Source organism: Varanus komodoensis, unplaced genomic scaffold, assembly GCF_004798865.1.
Source record: "Varanus komodoensis strain SLA01 unplaced genomic scaffold, ASM479886v1 scaffold141, whole genome shotgun sequence".
NCBI lineage: Eukaryota > Metazoa > Chordata > Lepidosauria > Squamata > Varanidae > Varanus > Varanus komodoensis.
The window spans coordinates 250,659-267,244 of NW_025335413.1; the positions used below are offsets into that span (position 1 = coordinate 250,659).

Consider the following 16,586-nt stretch of genomic DNA (forward strand, 5'->3'; position numbering starts at 1 on the left):
CTCTTAACTTCTCTCTCTGTTTTTCTGGAGAAGATGTTTCCATCCAGAGGCAGTGTGTCCAGGAGAGGCCTTGCAGAAGAGCACCAGCTGACGAGAGTCTGTCATTAGCTCCGAGGTGTCCACCTCCCAAGCCTGAAGACTTATCTAATTGAATATATCCAGAGAAAGCTGGGAACCTCCAGAGTTCTTCAAGCGGGAAAAGCAAAGGCCCTTCCCAAAGAGAGAAGATGGCAGCCAGAGAGGGCCCAGTGGCATCTCAGGACCAGTGGAAATTTTCCAGAATGGACAGGGGAGAAGAGATGTCCACAGGGAAGGTTCTGGAAGGAGCAGGAAATGTGGCTTGTGCCGTTCAAGATGGTGGCAGCCCTGATACCAGAGACAGGAAGGACCACGGGGAAGTAAAAGCTGTCCCCCTGCAAAGCGATGCTCTTGAAACGGAGGTGCAGCACAGGCGCTTCAGGGGGTTTCGCTTTCACGAGGCCACAGGGGCACAGGACGCGTACATCCAGCTCTGGGAACGTTGCCACATGTGGCTGAAGCCGGAGAGGCGCTCGAAGGAAGAGATGGTGGACTTGCTGCTCCTGGAGCACTTCCTGGCCATTCTTCCCAGGGAAATGCAGAGCTGGGTCCGGGAATGCGAACCCGAATCCTGTGTGGAGGCAGTGGCGGCCGCTGAGGACTTTGAATGTTTTCTCAAGCAGCAGGTAGGTTGTTCCATGGGGTGTTGCACGGAAATGTGCTCCAGCTCCCTCCACCCAAATTTGCCACCTCGTTCGCCTGCCCGGTTGTTAGTGAAGTGGCTGCAGACTTGAATCTATTCCTCAGAGCCTCAAGGGTCCACTGAGGCCAGTGGAGAGGTCTGCCAGCCCGCCAGATTAATTTGATGTGTAATTAATTTAATTAATTTAATGATGCCTGTATGGTGTAGTGGTTAAGATTATAGGACTGGGACTCGGGGGATCCAAGTTCTAGTCCCTGCTTAGCCTTAGAGCCCCCTGGGTGACTTTGGGCTAGTCACTGAGACTCAGCCCAGCCTACCTCGCAGGGTTGTTGTGAGGATAAGCTGGAGAGGAGGAGAAGGTGCAAGTCCTCTTGAGTTCCTGGGAAGGAAGGCAGGATATAAAAACAATCAATACAATAAAAATACAATTTTCAGGGCAGAGGGTACAGCAATCCATCCCCACCATTGGTTTGGGATGATCCAGTACAGGGTATAAATTCGCTGCAGAATTAATTTTTTAGGGATGATTTGGATGAAAAATTAACTGGCTGCTGTTGTTTCCCGCAGAGTTTAAACAACACCTAGTCATTATGTCTAGATTTGGATATACAGATATAAATTAGCACATGCAGATTTGTTTTTTATGAGCCTGGGATGTGGATCTTTTAATCTGGTTGCAGGGAAGTGGATTCCTGTGGGGGGTTTTGTGTGGGGAGGCTAAATTTAGAAAGGGGTGGCCACTGCCATCTTTTGTACCCCACCAGCCCCTAGGAGTGACATGATGTGATAATTACACTAATTTCCCAATTTCTTTCTCCTGCAAGGAGCTGAAGGCAACTTACATGATTTCCCCCTCTTCTGTTTTACCCTCACAACAACCCTGTGAGGTAGGTCAGGTTGAGGGTCAGTGACTGACCCAAAAATAAAGGAGCTGTACATAGTCCATCCCCTTTCCATTTTATCCTCATGACAACCCTGCAAGGTAGGTTAGGCTGAGGCTTAGTGCCTGGCTGAACAATCAAGGAGCTGTATGTGATCTCACCCCTCTCACAACAACCCTGTGAGGTAGGTTAGGCTGAGAGTGACCAAGTGCGCTTCATGCCTGAGTCGAAGGCTAGAACCCGGATCTGTCCCAGCCTCAAACCCACTGCATTCATGAGAACCTCCAACAGCAAATGACCCCTTCAAAAATTAATCTTTAATAAACTATATTTTAAATTACCAGTTTCTCCTTCATATTATTATTATTATTATTATTATTATTAACATTTCTATGCCACTCCTTGCCGAAGCCTCGGGGCGGCTTACAACACAATAAAATACATTGAAATACAATAGAACATAATAAATTACCACTAAATACAAAAATACAAAAAATACACTGAGATACAAACATCATAATATAAATTAAAATTAACAGTATAAAATAAGTAAATAAAGAATATAGGAGGAGAAAAGAGAAGGAAGAAGAAGTTGCCCTGGCCAGATCATATATTTTAACAATTAAAATGATGTTTAAATAAAAAGGTCTTTACCTGGCGCCGAAAAACCAGTATCGACGGTGCCAGGCGGACCTCTTTGGGGAGTGAATTCCATAGGTTGGGCGCCACCGCAGAGAAAGCCCTCCTCCGAGTACCCACCCTCCTAATTTCTTTCATGGAGGGTTCCCGGAGAAGGGACTCTCCCGCAGATCTCAAAGGGCGGTCGGGCATATACGGACGTAAGCGCTCGTTCAGGTAGCCAGGACCCAAGCCGTTTAGGGCTTTATAGGTCATAACACCTTGAATTGGGCCCGGGCTTCAATGGGAAGCCAGTGAAGCTGACGGAGGACTGGAGTCATGTGAGCATAACGCCCCATCCCCGTCAGCAACCTGGCAGCTCTATTTTGCACCAATTGAAGTGTTTGGACCGTCTTCAGGGGAAGCCCCACGTAAAGCGCGTTACAGAAGTCTAGGCGGGAAGTCACCAGTGCGTGTGTGTTCCCAAACCCTGAGCTGCAGAAAGAGGAGGCATTGCTTCTTAGCCCCACTTAGTTTTCTGCCCCCACAAGTTTCCTCTTCGCTTTCAGTCCCCACTTTAGCTTTGCTATTTTTCTCGCTTTTCTCCTTCTCTTGAATTATTGCTTCCTTTCCAGCCTTGCCCTTTCTATCCGACTTGCCCCTTCATTTTTCTGTTTTTCCTGACTTTCACCCTAAAGCCTTGCTACTTCTTTCTACCACATGCCTCCAATCCACACAGCTCCCATTTTGTGACTAGTCATGCCCTCCCTTCATGGGAGCCATTTTGTGATGGCGCCCACGGCAGTTTCTCACATTGCAGAACCTGCCCACGGGTTAGAAAAAGGTTGGGGGCTCCTGCTCTAACCACTGCAGCGCACTACCTCTCAGCGATGATGCAGTTCACTCCTTGTGGCTCTGGGGAAAGAGAAGTAGCTGTGGCTGGCCAGCACCACCAATAAGAGCTCCAGGTGGAGGTTGGCTGTCCCCACCTAAATTTGTAAGATTTCACACACACCCCTTTTGCCCCAGCAGCCCCCACCCCAATTTGATCCAGACAATCTCTGAATCATTCTCCAAAAATGCCCTGTAGGCAGGATATAAATCAAAAATAAATATTTTTTTATTTATTTTTATTTATTTACTTACGTACGTACGTACAAGTATGGATCTGCCATTTGTTTTAAGATCTTTGGGTGCCCTTCTGCATGTCCCACCATCAAGAGAGTCCAGGCAGGTCAGAAGGCAGGGTAGGGCCTTCTCTGTGTTGGCACCCTGCCTGGGGAACTTTCTCCCAAAGGGGATTAGGCTGGCCCCTTCTCCGCTCCCTTTTAGGCAGGCTTTTAAAACCGTTCAACTCCGTACTGCTTTTTGGCATTTCCGATGCAAGGCTAGGTACCCTCGAATCTGGTCTCATCCCATGAAACTGATGGGTGGAAGGTTTAAGACAGAAGGGATTGGACAGGTTCACCAAGGAGAGGCGGACGCCTAGTCACACTGAGGCCCTTCCCCTTCAAAGCATCCCAGCTAGAAGGCCAGAAACAGCTGCTCGGCAAAAATCCCATATCCGATGTCCTCAGTGCACAGAAGACCCGGAACTCTGTGCTTCCTATGCCTGGAACGGCTGTCTAGCTAAAGATGGGAAAGAAGCCGGTAGGAATCCGTTTAGGGCTCAGTAGAAAAAGAGGCCTACAACTACAGTTAATGCTTTGTGTGGTGGACCCAAACATGTGTAGAATTGCACCCTAAACACATTTACCTGGATAGAAGCCCCATTGAACTTATGAGATTTACTCTAGAGTAGGTAAGCTTCGGACAGCACCATAAATGTATTCACTGCATCTTCTGTTTTTCAAGATTTCAGTGCTTCTGCCATTTCCTTCCCTGTCATGGAAAAGCCGTTCGGGAGAAAAACGATGACCAAAGATGCCGGAGGGTTTGCACTCTCCATCTGGCCCTCAGATCCACAGGAAGTGCACCAAGCACCCCTCAAACTCACATCCCGGTCCCCTGCCAACAGAGAGGGTCCAAGTCCCCCTTTTCCCAAGGCCGGTCCGTTGTGTGACATCATTGGCGGGGGATGTTTTCCTTCCTTTCTCAGGGCCTGGTGACTTATGAGGAGGTGGCCGTGCAATTCTCCCAGGAGGAATGGGCTCTTTTGGATCTGGAGCAGCGCATTCTGCACGGTGAAGTCATGCGGGAGAATTATGCAAATATCACGTCTTTGGGTAAGATGCTGCTTCCCCTCCTGGCCACACGGGCGGCCCTCTGAGCTGGACCTTGGACTTGCCGGCAGTCAGTCATGGACCGCGTTTTGCCCCCGTGCCAGGGAGCAGCCTCTGCAGTGTCTTTTTGTTTCCGGGGGCTTTTTTCCTTGCCTGCCTTTCTGTATGTTCCATTGCACAACCACAATGTGGTGCTGTAGGAGAGCTTTGTGGTTTAGTTGCAAAGGCCTGATCCATCATGACCCCACGGACAACATTCCTCCAGGCTCTCCTGTCCTCCCCCATCCCTCGGAGTCCACCCAAGCCCACACCCACTGCCCCAGCAACTCCATCCAGCAACCTCATCCTCTGCCGTCCCCTTCTCCTTTTGCCTTCAATCATTCCCAGCATTAGGCTCTTCTCCAGGGAGTCCTTCCTTCTCATTAGATGGCCAAAGTACTTGAGCTTCAGCTTCAGTATGTGGCCTTCTAAGGAGCAGTCAGGGTTGATCTCCTCTAGGACTGACTGGTTTGATCTCTTTGCAGTCCAAGGGACTCTCAGGAATCTTCTCCAGTACCACAATTCAAAGGCCTCAATTCTTCGGCGCTCTGCCTTCCTTATGGTCCAACTTTCACATTGCAACTGGGAAAACCATCGCCTTGACTATACGCACTTTTGTGGGCAGGGTGATGTCTCTGCTTTTTAATATGCTGTCTAGATTTGCCATAGCTCTCCTCCCCAGGAGCAAGCGTCTTTTAATTTCTCGGCTGCAGTCCCCGTCTGCGGTGATCTTGGAGCCCAGGAAAATTAATCTGTCACTACCTCCATTTCTTCCCCATCTGTTTGCCAGGAAATGAGAGGAACGGATTCCATGATCTTAGTTTTCTTAATGTTGAGTTTCAAGCCCACTTTTGTGCTCTCCTCCTTCACCTGCATCAAGAGGCTCTTTAGTTCCCCTTCACTTTCTACCATTAGAGTGGTATTGTCTGTGTATCTGAGGTTGTTGACATTTCTCCCAGCAATCAGCATTGTGCAAATACACAAGGGTCTAATTCCAGCTGGTTCCACTTTTTCCAAATAAGAGCACATTTTCCTTCACCTCAACATCAAAACAAAGCATTATTTATTTATTTAGCAGACTTATATGCCGCCATTTGCCTAAGCCTCGGGGCGGCTTACAAATAAATAAATATCATTAGTACAATAAAATACGGTTGGAGACATCTTGACCAAAGTTGTTTAAATCAATAAATAAAATCAACAATTAAAATGATATTTAAATAAAAAGGTCTTGGCCTGGTGCCGAAAAGCAATTAATGACGGCGCCAGGCGGACCTCTCTGGGGAGCGCATTCCATAGGTTGGGTGCCACCGCAGAGAAGGCCCTCCTCCGGTACTCACCCTCCTAATGTCCTTCACGGAGGGCTCCCGGAGAAGGGCCTCTGCTGCCGATCTCAAGGGGCAGGAGGGCATGTATGGACATAAGCGCTCCTTTAGGTAACCAGGTCCTAAGCCATTAAGGGCTTTATAGGTGATAATCAACACCTTGAATTGGGCCCGGACTTCAGTGGGAAGCCAGTGAAGCTGGCGGAGGACTGGAGTTATGTGAGCACAACACCCAGTCCCCGTCAGCAACCTGGCAGCTCTGTTTTGCACCAATTGAAGTATCCGGACCATCTTCAAGGGCAGCCCCACGTAGAATGCGTTACAGAAGTCTAGTCGGGAAGTTACCAATGCGTGTGTCACTGTCGCCAGGCAGTCATGAAATGGTTGCAAAAAACAGCAGAGGCCTTGGAGGGGGATGAACCATGCAACGCACCATCAAAGTACTGAGAGTGAGGAATTACAAGGGGTTTGGAGGTTCTGGGGAGAGATTGAATAGCTAGGAAACAATTGGTGGTGCAGCCAGAAAAGGGAACTTAGCCTTCTGGGCCAGATTTCATGAGTTGCATTCAGCTAGTAGGTGTTCCACCACCATGTCCCGAGGAAGGCCGTGGCAGTTTTGGCGGGCCTATAAACACACACATTTCCTTCCCAAAATGGTTATTGAGCTAATGGCATGTGTGAGCTTCACTCCCCACCTCTGCCTCATTTGGTTCTTCTCCTTTAGCCCTCTGGGAAATGGGTTGTTCCCTGAATGGCTAAGTCTATCCTGGTCGCCATTTTGTGAGAACGCCCACGACACCCTCTCAGCAGTCCAAATGTGCCCCCTGCTGTAGAGAATCTCTCATGTTTGAATTGTTTTCTTTCTCTATTCCAGCAATGTCTGTGCACCCAAATAAGTCTGCGGAGAACGTCAGTCCGTGGGAATGTCAAGATTCAGCAGAAGCAGATCCGATGCCTCAAAGAGAGATGCCCGAGTTTATTTCCAGGCTTCAGGCAGAGGGAGAAGCGTCAAAGGGTCTGTCTGGCCCAGGGAGGTTGCAAAATGCTCAGTCAAGGGTTGGTCGGAGGAGGCAAAGGAGCCTCACAAAGGAGAAAAAGGTTGTATCCGCTCCTGTTGCAGGAAGCACAACCTTGGGGGAGAAAACACCAGGATGTGAAGCAGGAGCTTGTGCTCCACTGGAGGGCGGCTGCAGAGGAAAGTCTGGCCTCCTCCGGCCCAGGAAAGTGGGTAACCAGGAGGCGCAATTTCAGTGCACCGACTGCGGGAAATGCCTCAGTCGCAAGGACCACCTGATAAGGCACCAGAAACTCCACAAGGAAAAGAAGGTTCATGAATGCTCTTTCTGTGGGAAAACATTCACCCACAGCTCACACCTGCTTGCACACGGAAGGACCCACACAGGTGAGAAGCCACACGAGTGCTCCCAGTGCAGGAAGCGTTTCCGCACATTCAGGGGCCTTGTGCATCACCGCAGGGTCCACGTGGAAGAAAAGGACCTCAGTTGCTCCTACTGTGGGAAAAGCTTCCACCAAAGCGCGCGCCTCAAGATGCATGAGAAAAGCCATGTCGAAGGGTACTGGCCGTACAACTGCTCTGTCTGTGGGAAGAGCTTCAGCACCAATGCCAGACTCGTCCGGCATGAAAGGACTCACACAGGAGAAAAGCCGTTCAAATGCTCCTTCTGTGGGAAGACCTTCAGCCAGAGCTCCCACTGCGTTGTGCACGAGCGGTCCCACACGGGGGAGAACCCATATGTGTGCTCCGTCTGCGGAAAGCGCTTTAGTTGCAATTCACACCTTATAGTACATGAGAGAAGCCACACTGGAGAGAAGCCATTCAGATGCTGTGTCTGTGGGAAGAGCTTCGGCTCTCGGTCACACCTTATTGTACATGAGAGAATCCACACTGGGGAGAAGCCGTATAAATGCTCCACTTGTGGGAAGACCTTCATTTGCAAGTCATACCTTATTCTGCACGAAAGGACCCACACTGGAGAGAAACCACACCGATGCTCTGCCTGTGGGAAAGGCTTCAATCGCCAGAAGTATCTGGCTGCCCATGAGAAGACCCACACGGAGTGTTCACATTGATCATAAAATGATCAGGGTAGGAGTGTCATAGATGGTGACAGAACATATGAGGTTCATAGATTAAATCCCAGAACCTCCAAGGGTCCCCAGCCTTTCTGGGGTGATTAGCATAGGTGGCATTTGGATGCTCTCACAAAATAGCTGCCATGGGCAGGGTTGCCTGTTCACAAAATGGCTGCCATGGGCAGGGTTGCCTGTTCACAAAATGGCTGCTATGATGTGGGTGGCCAGACACAAAAATACTCATGTTCTAGAAGGCAAATGGATGAGGCAAAAACAAGTACCTTGCCCAAGAGAGTATATTGTGAACTGCCAAACACAAAGCCACACTTTTGAACTCTCAGTTTTCTGCTCAACACTTAATTCAAGAAAAGCACTTTGGCGAACCTCAAGGACATGGAACTTGGCCAAGGAGCTGATCACAAGGCAAACAAGAGAAGAGCTCTAAAATGAAACATTCCTTTAAAAACTTAAAATAGAAATGTTGTTGGAGGGCACTGTACCGTGCTGAATATATTTAAATATTAAGGCAAAGTCAGAACAAGCAAGGTGAAGAATAGATGCCAAATGAAGGAGAATGGTGCCATGGGTGCCCAGAGGAAAGGATCTTAGAGCTGGGCAAGAGACTGCCTCCTGGAACATGTGGGATTTGAACCATAAAGTGCCTCATGGTTTGGTTTCTGCATAACTCAAAACTGCTCCATTTATCCTTTCCATGTCCTGAAAAACCACAACGCATATTAAAAACATAGAGGGATTTGCTCTGTGCGACAAGCCCGACGTCCTTATTTCATAGCTCTTCAACTGGCAGGTTTCCTAGCATGTCACTTAGTGGCCGACTAGGGCTGGAGCCCTGAATCTTTCATTTGGAGCCCCAAATCTCTGGGATACCTGCTGCCCCACCTGGAATCTTTCTGTCTGAAGTTTTCTCCCTGAAACCAAATGCCCTCTTTCCCCCGTCCATGCACCCCTTTTACTGACCAGGGTGTCCTTAGGAGACCTCTTCCTCGAAGCATTCCCCCCCCCCCCGGCAGTGTGCACATGTAAATTAGCATATGCCAATGTATGCACCCCGGCTGTCCTGTGGCCTTTAACTAGCACTGACCCTGGGAACTGCCTGAGGTTTGTATGCTCCCCTTGTGTTTCTGTTGGCTGGTCTGCTTTTCCAAAATGGGTGTTGGATTAAAGTGCTTTTTGGAACAATTCTGCACTCGTGCTTCATTCTCTCCTGGATTCATTCTTTTTCGTATGAGGTTACCATTTTAAGGAAGTAGCTCAGATCCTTTTAAGTTAGAAGGTCCTCCCACCCCGTAGGCACAGAGCGCTTTGTGCTGTCGTAGGACCTCACAAATCAGCCCTCTTTTCTGATATCACCCCCCACGCCATGCACTGGATCCGGGCTCTGCCGGCCACAGGAGGAGGTGACTTTCCAGGAGTGGATGCACCCTGCTCATGGAAGGTCCCTCTGTCAGATTTTGCGGGATCCTCTTCTGCCATAACGGGACCTCCGGTCTTGCCATGGAATATTTCCAGGAGCTACTGTTGGAAAGAGGAAGTGGCGAATCCCATTGCTCCCCACGCAGTCAGTTCAGCACACATCTGGGTCACGCACCCTGTGTTCAGGCAGCGAGGATGCCCCAATGTTTATTCTTTGTGGCTGCCTCCAACTCTCTGGATTTCCTTCCCATAGAACAGGGGTGTGCAGCCTCCAGCCCACGGGTGGGCTGCACATCCGTGCCTGGCCTGCACACGTCCTCCCAAGCCCCATCCTTTTCCTTCCCACTTTCTCTCTCATCAGAGATTTCATTTTAGCAGTGGGGCAAATGAATTGCAGCTTAGGACCTGGGTATCTGAAGGAGTGTCTCCTTCCATATTTATTTATTTATTTATTTATTAAGACATTTTTATGCCGCCCCATTCGCCGAAGCCTCGGGGTGGCTTAGAGCAATAAGTTAAAATAATTATAAATCAAAAATATAAACATTAAATTAAAAATGCAAAAATACACTATAAAATAAGCCGCCCTGGCCAGATAAAATCCAATAATATTAACAGTTAAAATGCCGCTTGAATAAAAAGGTATACCTGCCTGCCCCCCAAGGGTTGGAGGTCCTTCTTTGGGAGCACTCCCTGAGGGATATTAGGAGGGTGGCTACCCAGAGAAGGGCCTTCTCAGTGGTGGCACCCTTGTTATGGAATGTGCTCCCCAAAGAGGCTTGCCCGAGACAGTTGAAGAGTATACCGAATGAATGAATGTTGAGTCCAGCTACTGAATGGCCCATGGTGAACGTACCTTCCATGGACACCTTGCTGCCTTTCCATGCTGCATGGGAGTAAAGCCAGACGATTTGCTTTCTCCCTGGACATCTTTCTTCTACTCATCCCTCACGTGATTCCCCATAGATTCTCCTTTTACTTTGCAAGCAAAATCCACCAAAGATGAAAAATGGGAAGCGCTGTACAGCGGCACTTGAACGTCTGCATTTAAAGCATCTGGCAGCCCCCAAAACCTAGGAGTGGGACAAAGAAGTGTGTGAATCATGCAAGCATGTGTGCACATGGTGTGAGGCAGCCACGGAAGGGTTCGGTGGTCCTTCCACAGTTGCCCACCCTGGATTCATCAGAATGTCCATATAATTTTAAGGGTAGCCATACCTGGTAGCATGTTGACATAAGACCTGAAGAGATTCTGGACTGAAGCCCACTCATCCATAAAACTCACCGGGGTGACCCGGGGTTCGTCATTCTCCTTCAGCCTAAACCTTCTCACGGGCTTGTCGCAAGCACTTTGGAAGGCAGCTGTTTGTGTGTGCACATTTCCACATGGGGACACGTGAGGGCCAGGAGCAGAACAAGTCCGGGTGCCAAACACACCATGGAGAATGGGGAGGAAATGCCAGGAATCGCCTTTTCTCAGTCACCTCCCAAGGCTGGTGGATCTGACCTGACCACTTGCCATAATCCTAAAGAGGGCTGAGTCCAGGTGGGCTGTTGATGCTAAACCACTTACGATCCATTATGGCTCCTTTGGGGCAGGGCTGCAGTTGAAGGACATGTAAATATTTCCAGGATGGACACAAAGTCCAGATCCAAACATGGTATTCAGTGTGGCTAAAACTCTTGACTGTGTGTGCAGAAGGTCTCTAAGGACATCATTCAAAACTACCTCCTCGGGGAAACTCACAATTTGGTGTTGTTAAGTCTAGTCATCTCTTAATTACAGGCACCCCATGACTGGGTGTCCTCCAAAATTTCCTACGAATAACAGCTCTGCTCAGCTCTTATAAATCCCAGGCTGTAGCTTCCTTGATGGAGTCACGCTATCTCCTATTTTGTATTCCTCTTGTTTTTCACTGGCATGATTATCTTCTCCAGGGAGTTTAGACTTCTCATGATGTGTCCAAAGTACAACCGTCTCAGTATTATCCTTTTTGCTTCTAGGGAAAGACCTGGCTTGATTGAATCCAGGATCCACTTGGTTGTTTTTCTTTCAGTCCAGAGTATTTGCTCTTCTCCAGCACCATGTTTGGAACACATCCATTTTCTTCTGATCAGCTTTCTTCACTGTCCAGATTTCACACCTGTACATTGTGATTTGGATGATCTCAGCCTTGTTTTCCGGTAAAACGTCCTTATGCTTTAGGACCTTTTCTAATGATTGCTGCCCTTCCAAATCTCAGCCCTCTTTGAATTTCTTGGCTGTAGCCTCCTCAATGACTGAGCCGAGGTATGTGAAATCTTTCACAATTTTGATTTTTCACTTGAACAGTCAAGCCCTTCTTCACTTGTACAGTCTTTAATTCTGAGAACATGATTCTTGTTTTCCTAATATTCAGCTGCAGTCCTGATTTGGCACTTTTGGTTTTCATATAACCATATGCATGCAAGGCCTAAAAATAACCATAAACAACACAAGTGGCTTATAAAACCATAAACAACACAAGCGGCTTCCTAGGAAAAAGAAACCAAATGCATCAGTACAAGATGGGGAATACACAGCTCAACAGAACTGAACAAGAAAAAGATCTTGGCGTAATTGTGGCTAAACATGAGCCAACAATGCGATGAAGCGGCCAAAAGGGCAAATGCTATTTTGGGATGCATTAACAAGTATCACGAGAAGTAGTAGTTCCTCTATACTCCTCACTAGTCAGACCTCGTCTGGAAGACTGTGTCCAGTTCTGGGCACCAAGATTTAAGAAAGACGCAGGTAAATTAGAAAGGATCCAGTGGAGGGCAACAAAGATGAACCCGAGTTTGGAAACCCTGTCCTGTGAGACTGAGAGAACTGGGCACGCTCAGCCTTGGGAAGAGAAGGCTGAGGGGGACATGGTATCCCTCCTGAAGTACCTCAAAGGCTGTTACAAAGAGGAAGGTCAAGATCTCTTCTTGCTTATGCCAGAGTGGAAGATACAGAATAATCTATTCAAGTTCCAACAACCCAGATTCAGGCAGGACATCAGGAAAAGCTTCCTCACTGTCAGAGCAATTCTACCGTGGAACCAGCTGCCTAGAGAGGTGGGGGGCTCCCCCACACTAGGGACATTCAAAAAGAAACTGGGCAGCCATCTGAGTGGGATGATGGAACTTGGAGTCCTGCCACAGCAAGAGGTTGGACTCGGTGGCCTTCATGGCCGCTTCCATCTCTACTATTTTGTGATTCTCTGAAATGTCAGAACTAGGAGACACGCAACCGAAAGACATTCCGGGATAGATTTTTGCCCAGTTCAGACGTCTTTAAGGCAGCACCCATGTGCCTTTCCCGAGCTCAGGCTTGGCCACGCTGGGGCCAGGCGAGGCGCGATCCAGAGAGGTGCGGGGTGCGGGGAGCGGGGAGGAGGAGGCGTGCTGGGCGCCCCCTTCCCGGTGGGTTTGGGGGCGGAGAGGCGCAAAGAGTTAAAAGAAAGAGGCTGCGCTTCCTAGCGAGGACCCAGCGCCGCCGGACTGACCCCAACCCCCTTCCTGTTCGCTGCGCCTTTCCTTGCCCCCGCGCCCCGGAAAGCCCGCCGTGGGGCGGGGGCTTCGGCGCAGGGGGCGATTCCCGCCGGGACCGCGGCGGGGGTCTCGGGTGAGTGGAAAGGGGGCCGCGTCGCCCGCAGACCGGGGCTCGGCGCGCCCCAGCGTCTCTCCAGGCTCTCTAGCCCTTGTTCCTGAAAGAAAGATCCTTTTCTGTACGGCCCCCATCGAAGGCGTCGGGTTGCATGCAAATCCCGCTTCCTTTTGGCCATGCCGGCTGGGGACGATGGAAATCGTGATCCGATCCATGGGCTGGGCGCCGTCTGAGGATCCCTGCAAAGGCAGGGTTCAGACGTTCAGGAGGGCGCTAGGCTGTGCCTGTATGTTTCTTTCTGCGCGCCCGGGTGATCCGGATTTGGGAACGGCTTCCCTTGCTATAGGTCGTGTGCCCGTTTCTTTAAGAACAATACGTGGGACTGGTTTGCGTACACGCGTCTGCATTTAATGGACGGTGTTTGTGAATGGCTTGCCTTAAGTCAATGGCTTACTTATCGTAAAATCAATGAATTGCCGTACGTAGAAATAGCACACAGTGAAACGCGTTTATTAGCGATATTTACAAATTGCTTAGATTAAAACGTATTAATGGGTCCAATAGCATTGATGAATCACGTACCTTAAATGTATTTAATTCTTTGATTCCACAGCAGTGTTTATGACTGGCTTACATTAGCATGTATTTATTTAATTTATTTATCTATTGGCATTTATGAACCACTTATATTAACATGAATGCATGTAATGATTCATTTATTTAACAACCTTTATGAATCATTTCCATCAAAATGAATGCATTTAATTATGCATTTAGCAGTGTTGATTAATTACTCACATTAAAAGAAATGTGTTTATTCCTTCAACATTTATGAATTGCTTGCATTAAAATAAATTTACACCATTGATTAGCAATATTAATCATTTAACAAGATTTATGAATGGCTATATTAATTTTATTTTAATTTAATTAAACATGCTTAGGGATGAATTTGTTGTTGTTATGTCTTGCTTTTTCTTATTCTTCCATTGACTTTCCCTAACTGTCTTCTCTGTCTGGCGTTCTCAGGATTGTCCAAGGTACAACAGCCTCAGTTTTTCATTTTTTGCTTCCAGGGAAACATCTGGCTTGATGCTAGATGAGTTGGCACCTGTGTTATTTCAGTGCTGGGGAATTCCATACTAAAGGCCTTTTTCTGAGCCATTGGAGACTGAAATCTTTGACACCACAAGGAAGATCCCTCACTGCTGATGGTTTCCCGATTAGGTTTTTTTCTCTGCCTTTTCCCCAGCTCAATAATGTCCTTATTATTGGCATCCAGAACTGAACACAATATCCCAAGCATGATGCCACCAAGGTTCTGTATAAGGGGAGTAAGATCTTGGGAGTTTTATTTTCAGTTCTTTTCCTAATGATGCCTGGCATGGAGTTTGCCTTTTTCACAGCACAGCCGACATTTTCATTGAGCTGTCCACTGTCACCCCAAAATCCCTTTCCTGCTCACTCACTGCTAGCTCAGATTCCATCAGCCCATACTTGAAATTGGGATATTTTGCCCTAACATACACCACTTCCTGTTTTGAGGTTACCAACGCATGGACCACAGCGGCAAATGTTAGGACTGTGGGAAAGGGAGGCAAAGGATTAATGTGTTGGAGTCCTGACAGAGGCTCAGTCCTTTGCACTTTCTCCCAAAACCAAACCAGAGGAAAAAGCCTAAAACCCCCCACACACCCTGCTCAAAGTCTGAGTTACATGACCAAGGTGATTTGGACTTTCCATGTAGGCAGCATTACACCTCTGGGTCCTTTCTGCACTACACCTGGGGTTCTACACAGGTGTGGTCAAAGTAGGTATGACCTTAAATATGTGCCTTGCATCTCTGTCTTTTCCCCTCCCTTTTTCAGTCTAGAAGGGATGCAGGGTGACCTGCACAGGTCAGTCTCTTGTATGTGTGTAGCCAGCTGGTCAAATCTGGCCTTTCGAAGGTCCCAATCCAGCTCTTCTGCATTCCCCAGGGAACCACACCTGGACATACCCTCTTCCCACTAGCCACTGGTTTTGGGGTCGGTTTCTTGTGCTTGTTCAGCCCTCCCCCCTTTAAAATGTTAAAAGGTCTTCCCTTAGGCAAAGATCCTAGCAAATAGCAGGTCTGAGTTGGTAAAATATGCCACAACATTTGTAGTTTTGCCCACCCCTTTTGCCTCTGGGTCTGCCCCCCACTGAAACACGGCCCCCGAAAGTTTCTTCGAAATGTGATTGGGCCCACGGGCCTGCCATGTGCTAAACACCCCTGAAATAACACCTGTGTCAGCCCATTCTGAAACCTGCTGTCCTTCTCTGACCCCCAGGGAGAAACCTCTGTCAGCCCAACTTGAATACAGTCGCTCTGTTCACACCTCCTTGGCTTCACCTGCGCCCCTGAAATTTTAGGTGCGGCCAAGGGGTAGCCAGCATGAAAATGGAGCCGCAAAACTCAACAGGATGCAGGCAAGGCGAAGGCTGCCAGGGGAACAGAAAAGACCTCCAGGCTGGAAGTCTTGGAGGGGTCCACCAGGGAACCCCCGGAGCAAACCTGGTGAAAGAGGAACCTTGCGAAGGCCTCCTGCAGTGGCAGCAGGTCCTGAAGACGGCGGGGTCCCCTCAGCCGCACCGGGCCATCCCAGCACTGCTGGAACAGCATAAACCGTGGGGCAACCCCAAGGCCTTCTTGGCTACCTTTGAGGAAGTGGCTGGCACCTGCCGTTGGCCCAGAGAGGAATGGGCAGCCCAACTTCTGCCTGCCCTCAGTGGAGGAGCCAAGCAGGCCTTCAGCAGCCTGGAGGCCCGAGACAGAGAGGATTATGGGAAGGTGAAGGCGGCCATCTTGCGGTGGGACGGCCAGAGGAGGGAGAGGCAACGCCAGCGCTTCAGGAGCTTCTGTTACCAGGAGGCTGAGGGGCCGAGAGGGGCTTGCAGGCGACTCTGGGAACTTTGCCAGGGGTGGCTGAAGATTGAGAGGCACAGCAAGGAGCAGATCCTGGAGTTGTTGGTCCTGGAGCAGTTCCTGGCCATCCTGCCCCCAGAGACACAGAGCTGGGTCAGCCAGTGGGGCCCAGAGACGTGTGCCCAGGCGGTGGCTCTGGCTGAGGACTTCCTACAGAGCGATGCTGAAAGGATGGAGACACAGGTGAGGATGGGGGCAGCTGATCAGGTATGGACCAGAATCGCTGTGCTAGGAAAGTCAGATCCCTGGGCAGTACAAAAAAAGCTCTGAAGTTCTCTCAAGAGATCCTACGAGACAAGGACAAAGGGCACCCTTACCTGTTAGAACATTTTTCAACTGAGCAAACATAACATTGCCGAACTCGCATGTCTGCTCAGAAATAAACCCAAATGCAAGGACTCTCATGTCTGCAAAGGGACAGCCTGACTTTATGCAGTGTGCCCCAGGTTTAATTGCCTTTAAATACCCTCTTATCTCTCCTGATCAGGGATAATCACAGAAGTGGTTTGTGGGCAGGCTGGGGAAAATCTGGGGACGGCATCTGGCTCATAGGTTGGCAGTTCCCCATCCTTGGAGCATGTGTGTCCTGGAACCTTCCTAGAAAATTACTCTCTTCCCCTGCTCCAGGTACTGACGCTGCTCGCCGAAGCTGCTGGCAGTTTTTCTGAGGTTGGGAAGGATCCCACTAATAC

General features: G+C 49.0%; 1 protein-coding gene across 1 annotated transcript in view; it reads left to right on the forward strand.

Annotated features, from left to right (window-relative positions):
- The first annotated feature begins 569 nt into the window (after positions 1-569).
- The window catches only part of LOC123020139 (zinc finger protein 91-like), a 65,044-nt gene continuing 49,027 nt past the window's right edge, over positions 570-16,586 (forward strand). The window contains exons 1-2 of the mRNA XM_044423566.1: positions 570-704; positions 6,681-7,806. Coding sequence (XP_044279501.1) covers positions 686-704; positions 6,681-7,806 — 1,145 coding nt within the window. The 5' untranslated portion in view covers positions 570-685. The remainder of the gene's footprint in view (positions 705-6,680; positions 7,807-16,586) is intronic.